General features: G+C 39.7%; 1 protein-coding gene across 1 annotated transcript in view; it reads right to left on the bottom strand.

Annotated features, from left to right (window-relative positions):
* Positions 1 to 2323: 2323 nt before the first annotated feature.
* LOC140925637 (mdm2-binding protein-like) overlaps positions 2324 to 8173 on the bottom strand; it is a 37354-nt gene continuing 31504 nt past the window's right edge. Inside the window, exons 20-28 of the mRNA XM_073375551.1 lie at positions 7937 to 8025; positions 7678 to 7723; positions 7234 to 7294; positions 6072 to 6320; positions 5287 to 5369; positions 4638 to 4705; positions 3936 to 4049; positions 3767 to 3832; positions 2324 to 2469 (exon numbers count right to left, since the gene is read on the bottom strand). Coding sequence (XP_073231652.1) covers positions 2419 to 2469; positions 3767 to 3832; positions 3936 to 4049; positions 4638 to 4705; positions 5287 to 5369; positions 6072 to 6320; positions 7234 to 7294; positions 7678 to 7723; positions 7937 to 8025 — 827 coding nt within the window. The 3' untranslated portion in view covers positions 2324 to 2418. The remainder of the gene's footprint in view (positions 2470 to 3766; positions 3833 to 3935; positions 4050 to 4637; positions 4706 to 5286; positions 5370 to 6071; positions 6321 to 7233; positions 7295 to 7677; positions 7724 to 7936; positions 8026 to 8173) is intronic.

Below are 8173 nucleotides of genomic sequence, written 5' to 3'. Positions count from 1 at the left end.
AAGCATTATGGGTTGGTGTTTGACAAACGCGTCCTCCAGGTGGCTACCCGATCCAGCTATCCCTATGGCTACGAGAGGATTGGGGACGAATTGGATCTGCTCTTAGATTTGTAAAAACCATGGGCGTGACGTCATTAGGACCTCACATACGTCCCGGATGTAACTTAGGGTTTACGCGGTACGTTCATTAAAACCCATGCAGTGATGTTGACTCTATACAGTGTGTGTGTGTTTTTTTATGGATTGACAGGGATGCGAGGGGACTGGGGCTTTGTTTTGAGTGTTCCGCTTGTACCCAGGTTCTACGCGGTCCTTCAAAACTATGCCAAGTATGCGGCTCCACCTCTTGGGTGGGGTCACGTGATTTTTATGCCCATATTTGGGAGCTTTGACGTCATTGAAGTCACATGGGCTGTATGCTTGATTCTGATTGGTCGAGAAAAATTTTGCTGCGCTGTGATTGGTTGGGACCTTCTGGAGCCTCCCATACTACTCACGATATACTAGAAGGGAAAAACGTCTATTTATACAATAAAAACAGGAAGTTGAAAAAGTCCAAAAATTAGAATTTTTCCAAAGGGGATAGTCCATGGGTTTTGTCAAAAAATTAGAATTTTATTGTCTTTTTATTTGAGCCAAAATAAGTCAGGAAAATTCGTAGTACGATATTCTACAGAGGAAAAATGCCTTTCTAGACTATAAAAACAAGAACTTAATAAAGTCGAAAAATTAGCATTTTTTTCAAAGGGGTTAGTACATGGTTTTGGTTAAAAATTTGAAAATTTTCTATCTTTCTATTCTAGGATAAAAAGGCCAGAATAATGTGTTTCACGATATACTAGAAGGGAAAAACGTCTATTTAGACAATTAATCCAAGAAGTTAAAAAGTTCAAAAATTGAATTTTGCCAAAGGGGATAGTCCATGGGTTTTGTAAAAAAATTTGAAATTTCTCGTTCTTTTTATTTGAGGCAAATTAAGCCAGGAAATATTCTACAGAGGAAAAATGCCTTTTTATACTATAAAAACAAGAACTTAATAGGGTCCAAAAATTAGCATTTTTTTAAAGGGTTGAGTCCATGGTTTTGGTCAAACATTTGAGTATATTTGTGGGAAGATAGGCCAGGAATATGCGTTTCACGATATTGTAGAAAGGAAGAACGCCTTCTTGGACTATAAAAAAAGAAGTTAAAAAGTCGAAAAAATTGGGATTTTTTCAAAGGGGATAGTCCATGGTTTTGATCCAAAATTTTTTAATTGTCTATCATTTTATTTCGGAGAGAACAGGCGATGATAATGCGTTTCGCGATTTCCTAGAAAGAAAAAAACGTCTATTTAGACCATCAAAGCAAGAAGTGAAAAATTGGGATTTTCTTTAAAGAAGTAAGTCCATAGTTTTGATCAAAAATTTGAAATTTTTCTATCTTGATATTTGTGGTAAAATAGCCAAGGAAAATGCGTTTTACGATATTGTAGAAAAGAAAATCGTTTTCTGAGATTATAAAAACAAGGAGTTTAAAAAGACGAAATATTGGGATTTTTCCAAAAGGAATAGTCTTCGTTAAAAATTTAAAGTTTTTTAATCTTGTACTTGAGGCAAAATAGCCCTGTGATATTTTAGAAAGGAAAAGCGCCCTTTTAAGTTATATATATAAAAAAGAAGATAAAAAGGTCGGAGAATTGACTATTTTCCAATTCCCCATAATACACTGTCTGCCCCTCAAATTTTGCATAACGTATTGTCTTAAAATGCTCTTGGGAAAATGCAATACTCCCAGGAGCATTTAAAAACAATGGTTTATGCAAAATTTGGGGGGCAAACAGAGTGTATTATGGGGAATTGGAAAATAGAGAATAGGAATTTTTCTTAAGGGGGAAGGTTAATGGTTTTGGTCAAAAATTTGAAAATTTTTCATCTTTCTATTTTAGGCAAAACAGGCCAGGATTATGCGTTTCGCAATATTCTAGAAAGAAAAAAAACGTCTATTTAGAGTATAAAAACAAGAAGTTAAAAAAGATGAAAAATTGGGAATTTTTCGAAAGGGGTTAGTCCATGGTTCTTGTTAAAAATTTGAAATTTTTCCATTTTTTATTTGAGAGAAAATAGGCCAGGAAAATACGTTTCACGACATTCTAAAAAGGAAAAACGCCTTTTTAGAGTATAAAAATAAGAGGTTAAATGGTTGTGGTCCAAAATTTAAAATTTTTCCATCTTTTTATTTCAGGCAAAATAGGCCAGGAAAATGCGTTTCATCAGCATTTCCGCGGCCATTGTTGGCTCGAAGCTTGTTTATATTAATGTAATGACTACGAAACCAAGACAACTTTGGAAAAAGAAAACTTTATTTTAATACAAAATGGGGTGAGATGTAAAATTTCTAATACAAAACAATGGAGGAATTTAACAGTTACTTAAGTTGTTAAGTTGTCTTTTGTGTAGCTGATGTTCTCTTTGTCTCGAACTCGATCACCTGCGAGAGAAAATTTGAATGTCTCTTAAAATATGGCAGTAATACTGGGCCAGTCTGTACCCACTTTATAACTGATTTCCTTGAGCGTTTAGTTACTTGGATTGGCGGATTAGGTCAAGGAGAACACAAGGCTGATCGCCAAATCACGTTCATTCCGCAGGCAAAAACACTTAAATAATTGTTGGTTACCTGAGAAGCAGTTAGGACTCTTTCGAGGTGTTCGTACGTTCCTTATGGTATTGGAATTTGGAGGCGATGGATTATAAGGAGAGGGGAAAACCGGAGTACCCGAAGAAAAGCTCTCGGAGAAAGAGGGAAAACCTGCAAAGAATTCATCCCATGTATGACATCCCTCGCGGGTTTCCAACCCTGGCCAATGGAGGTCACGTGATAATGCTCTACTCTAGAGAACTGTTTCATTCAAACTTCGTCTTAATTCCGTGCATTACGCACGCTTAATGTATCAACAGGGGGGCAAATCCCCCCAAGAACTTCATTAGGAAAGGAAAACGTACAAGCTTAAGAGGTCTATTCATGGGAGGCGAATGATCTTATGACTGTGCCATACAGCACGAAAAAACGTTACATGAGAGAATAGCTGATAATGTTATGGGCCGGGAGGTTCAAAGCTGAGTTAAGAGAACCCAGGCATTGTGCGAAATTTGAATTCAGACACGAGAGTTTAAAAATTCTTTTTGTCTACAAATTCACCACCTCAGAAATGAGAAGAAAACTGGGCCGAGTTAACTAACGCAACGACTTCTGGGATGGTTACCAGGGACGCGGCGGTCAGCTATTGGTCAATAATTTCTTAACAGTCTCAGAAGTCTTTGCGAAACATAACTCGGTCCAGTTTTCTTCTCAGTTCTTAAGTGGCGAATTGATGATTGGATGCTCTAAAAACAACCCCATCCCCAGGGATTTTCCCTTAACAAAAATGGAGGGGTGGTGTCACAGTGATGTATGGGCATTCCCGCGTTTTGTGCATCCCCATTCCCAACTGACCCTTAGTGATATGGGCATCCCCTGTAACCCTAACCCTAACCCAAATCGCTAAGGTAGTATGAGAAGGGGATGTCCATATCACTAGGGTTTTAGGAATGGGGCTGCCCAAACGCAAGGTTGCCCATTTCACTGCAACGGCGGGAAGGAAAAAATGTATGCTAGAAAAGAAACTGAAACAAAAAAAATTAACCCCCACCCCTCCCCATTAGCGCTAACTGACCTTCGAACAATTCGGCCCAGATCAACTAACCCATACATTACCACACAACTGAAAACGAAGTAAACTTTGTACCTGTTGAACATTACTTGATGCTAATCTCTTCATTTCATCATTCAAGCCGTGAGAGGAACGAAGGTCCTGAAAAAAGAAGTTGTTAAATCAACTGTGCAGTAAAAAAACAATATACGTCAGTGTTGGTTGGTTGTAAAAAGTGTCCGGGAAAATTTTTAAAGAACTTTACCTTCAGAAAGCTCTTGCAGAGCGAATATAGTCGCTCGGTGCAGGGATGGTAGAATGCGTGATTAGAATCAATCCCGTTGTCTTGGAGAGTTTTCTGCACAACTTGACGCAGGCGCTGTTGAATCGAAGTTAAGATGGCGTTAAATCCTTATAGAAAATAAAGAAAAGCATGTATACGCAAAACTAAGACTTTGTGAAGAACGTTTTTGCACGTGATAGAATAAAAAAATACAGGGCCCAGTTGTTTGAACGCCGGTTAGCGCTAACCCGGGGTTAAATTTTAACCCGAGTTTCTTTATCTTTTTATCAAAAGCACTTTCTCGGATAATTTTCTCTTTTCTTTTTAGAGTATGCAATTATCAAATTGCAGGCAAAGAGAATTAAACTGAATTTGCTTTTTAAGCTCTCATATCTGAGTTCAAATTTCGCACTAACCCAGGGTTATCTTAACCCAGCTTCGAACAACCCGGCCCTGAAGTACAATTATACGATGAAGCACGCGCAATGGAACACCATACTGTTACAGTTCAATTTGAGAGTTCAATTCCTGGTCACAAAACGGTTTATTTAACTGAAATACGAAACTCTGTTATCTGAAATCGAAGACTCGACACAAGAATATTTTTAGCTTAAAATCAGCGGGAAAATCCTGGACATGAAAATACACTTTTTAATTAATAACCAGTGTACTTAAAGTACTCACTCGTTTGTGTCTTTCCGATCGCGTTTCTTTTTTCTTATCTTCTTGTATGTTCTGGTGAGGTTTGGTTTCTAAAATTGAAGCAATTTACAGATAAGTCGCTGTTCTACCAGTTGAGCTTCAGACATCAACATGTTATTCGCAGCGGAGTTTGCCTGCGTGGCAGGCGCCTGTTAGTTTTTGGTTAGTCGTTATAGAGCGCGCGAGTGGAACACGTGAGGAGGAGAGAAGCCTCCTCTGCTTTTCTATCCTCTCGTGCGCGCGCGCCCTAGAAATTGGTCCCTTCGTCCTAAAAAGAATCCGGCGCCTGCTACGCAGGCTATAGCGGAGTCCTCATCCAGGTCAGGCCAAATACATCGCACACAACGAATACAATCTTCCTATTCATGTCCGGTTCTTAGACCTTAAGATGCCTGGGTAACAGGCGCGCGTGCGATAAAGGAAGACACACGCGAGGAAGCTCATTCTCTCCTTACATATGTTCTCTTCTCTCGATGGCTGCTTGCGCGTACCACGTGTTCTAGGCAATCAGGAATGTTTGAAGGCAAAAGGACGTGCAGCAACTGACCCGTAAGAGGGACTAAAATCAAAGCAAACCAAATTGCAACCAACAACAACACAACTAGTGAACACATCAAATTTATGGACAGACCTTCAGTAGATGACTCTTGTCGTTTCCTTTTTGCTGCCGCGACAGCTGGTTTTCTTACTACTGGTGATTTTCTTTTGACAGGCCTTGTGGAAAAAAGGCAATTGATATATACTTTTCAACAGTGACTCAAGACAAACATAACGTCATTAAGATATGGCTTCATATACAGCTCGCCCACTAAAGAGTAAAGACTCGGATACAGATTGCAGCCTTACTAGTAATAGTGCGCACAACATGTTTCGCCCGATGGGATTGCACGCTGCAACGGCACAGTGGTTACCAAGCGAGCAAAGGGTAACGTTTCCGGTAAGTGGTAAAAAATGAATGAAAAATTTGACATTTCCAGCAATATTGCAGATGGCGGCACACAATGGTATTTCAGTATAGTGCGTGTTGATGTAGAGGCAGCAGATTCTACCGCTGCGATTTTTCCTGCAATATTACTCCCAGCACGAACACGAATAGGCCACTTCCGAGTTCCCAAAATCCTCACTTTCAAAATGAGATCAAGTGCGCAACCTTTCTTGTGAAAAAGAGTTTTATTTGCATGAGGATGAAAATTCATTTCCATATTAAAGGCTGAGCACTTAACCTCGTTTTGATACTACCTCCTGTAGTCTTTGGGAAACGTGCAGCACAAGATCAGTGTTTCCCTGAGATTGACGGTCTTAACGTCTTTGTCAGAATTGGCGCAGACTACAAAGTCCTTTCCAATTATACATAATGCATTTTCATTGACTCTACTTCTCAGGGGAACTACTTTCTTGTATATACACTTTTCTTACCTTTCCACAGCAGCAGGTCTTTTGCCTTTTCCCGCCACTTTTGTTCTCATCAAAGGCACGCTAAGCTTCATAAGACTTTGCTTCGTGTCATTTTTCGCAGCTTTGGTTACAGTTCGAGTGGACCGTGTTTCTAGCGGCCTGTTGTCTCTTTGTACGCAGGTTGACAATGTCTCGAATTTAACATGCGAAGATTGGAGAGAAGAGAGTTGTGAATCTTTGGTGATGGCATCACGATTATCCAGACAATATCTGAGACAAAAAACATTGAATCAGAATTACTATGTTGTGGTTTTTTTGAATGGCATGTTTTATCACATGGCTGTGTTACAGATTAATAGACAATCACTAGTCCGAGTTCCAAAAACTTGCACTTTCAAAACGAGGCTAATTGCAAAACCTTTCTTGTGAAAATGAGTTTGCATGAGAATAAAAACTCATTTTCATATTAATGGCTTTGCACTAAGACTCGCTTTGAAACCGAGGTTTTGGGCAACTCCGAAGTGGCCTATTCATTGCGAAATTTCAAATCAGTGTGGTGAGACCAAATTTGTTGCTTATTCAAAACATTTTTAAGTTTTTGGTTGACTAAATCCCTCATCCATTCCTACGTAATATGATTACGCTGACCACATTTGAATAATTTCGTCACTCGTGCAATAATAGATAAGTTATTGGACGTTTGACGTCAGTCGTACAAATTTTTGACGTAACAAAAAGTGAGGGGCTCCGCGGCTCAGCTGTTTTGGCAGCACGGAGCTGAAAATAGTGAAAATAGTGAACTTACGCACAATAACGGCAGAGGAAAGAAGACGGCAAACCTTGTGTGACAAGCGTGACAACAATTACGTTTGAAAACGTATTCCGCCAAACTTCACCTTTTTTTAAGCAGACCTTTTTGTAAAAGACCAAAATATAGTGATGTTAACTGAAGGTCACGACAAAACACGCAAGTAATAGTCCTGTCACGTTGGTCACAAAAAAACGGTTTTGCCGTCCTTTTGTGTAAGCTCACTCATGGCTGGTAACTCAGCGTAATTTTTCATAACTATCACACTCATCTTCATCAAAGAATTGTTTATTAGAAAAATTAACAGCTAAATCAGCTTATGATTCGAGACAGTGGCTGAAAGAAGACATCAAATGTTACGAGAGAAAAACTTACTCAATTCCATGGTAGGACGCCGTAAGGGCATCTGGGTATCTTCTTTCCCTAACATCTAAATCTAGAGAGAGAGAGAGACAGAGAGACCGGAATTTAAAGATAAATATTTGCGGGAGTTTTTTGATTGACTTTGTATCATTAAAGCGAAGGTTTTTTTTCACTCAGATCAATCACAAATGGCACTGTCTATAAATTTTTCGCAAAAACAAAACAAATCCAAATAAAAATACTCACCAAAAGCTAACAACAGAAAATGTTTGGTGAAGGACTTGCATGCAGCAACAGCCTCGTTCACGGGAAGAGCCCGAAAACGAGGTTGATGCAGCCGCGAGAAAGCGCGGGAAACTCGTTGGAGGAAGTCGTGATTGGTTTGGTTTCTTGATTGGTTAAAAGGGGAAGCCGTTTATGGGGTCGTCTACGAACAAAAACATTCCCTGTCCTTACCTCTTTTTGCGCCTATTTCTATGTGCCTATCAAGTAATCCTCTCTCCTAAAAGTGAAGCACAGAACACGGACTTGATAAGCATGGGTATCACCTGAACATTTTACAACTTATCATAAGCGACCGCCCAAACTGCTGAGATTTTGTGATTGCCTACAAGGCCGACCGTCGGGCACAAGACATCTCTAAGAGGCTACCATAGTTAACGTAAGTTTACAGCATGGATACTTCACCGAAAAACTACCAATATGCATAGCTTACCCGTGGTTTCACAGGGCTTAGATTGCTGGCCACAGCAGTCCCATCCAAGCGGAATTTCCCCAGTATATCGTGAACACTCATTGTTGTCACTTTAGTCCGAAGAGAGGCCCATGAAAACGGAGAAAAAAGAGACTTTATCGGTTAAGTCAAACGCTGGCGGTCCAGAAGATAAGAATAAATCACGAGGGGTGGGGAGGGTACTCCCATAAATAGCGGATAGGTGTGTGTCGCCCACGG

Source organism: Porites lutea, chromosome 2, assembly GCF_958299795.1.
Source record: "Porites lutea chromosome 2, jaPorLute2.1, whole genome shotgun sequence".
Lineage (NCBI taxonomy): Eukaryota > Metazoa > Cnidaria > Anthozoa > Scleractinia > Poritidae > Porites > Porites lutea.
Note: the sequence above shows the minus strand (reverse complement) of the source record. Positions and strands in the feature narration are given on the sequence as shown.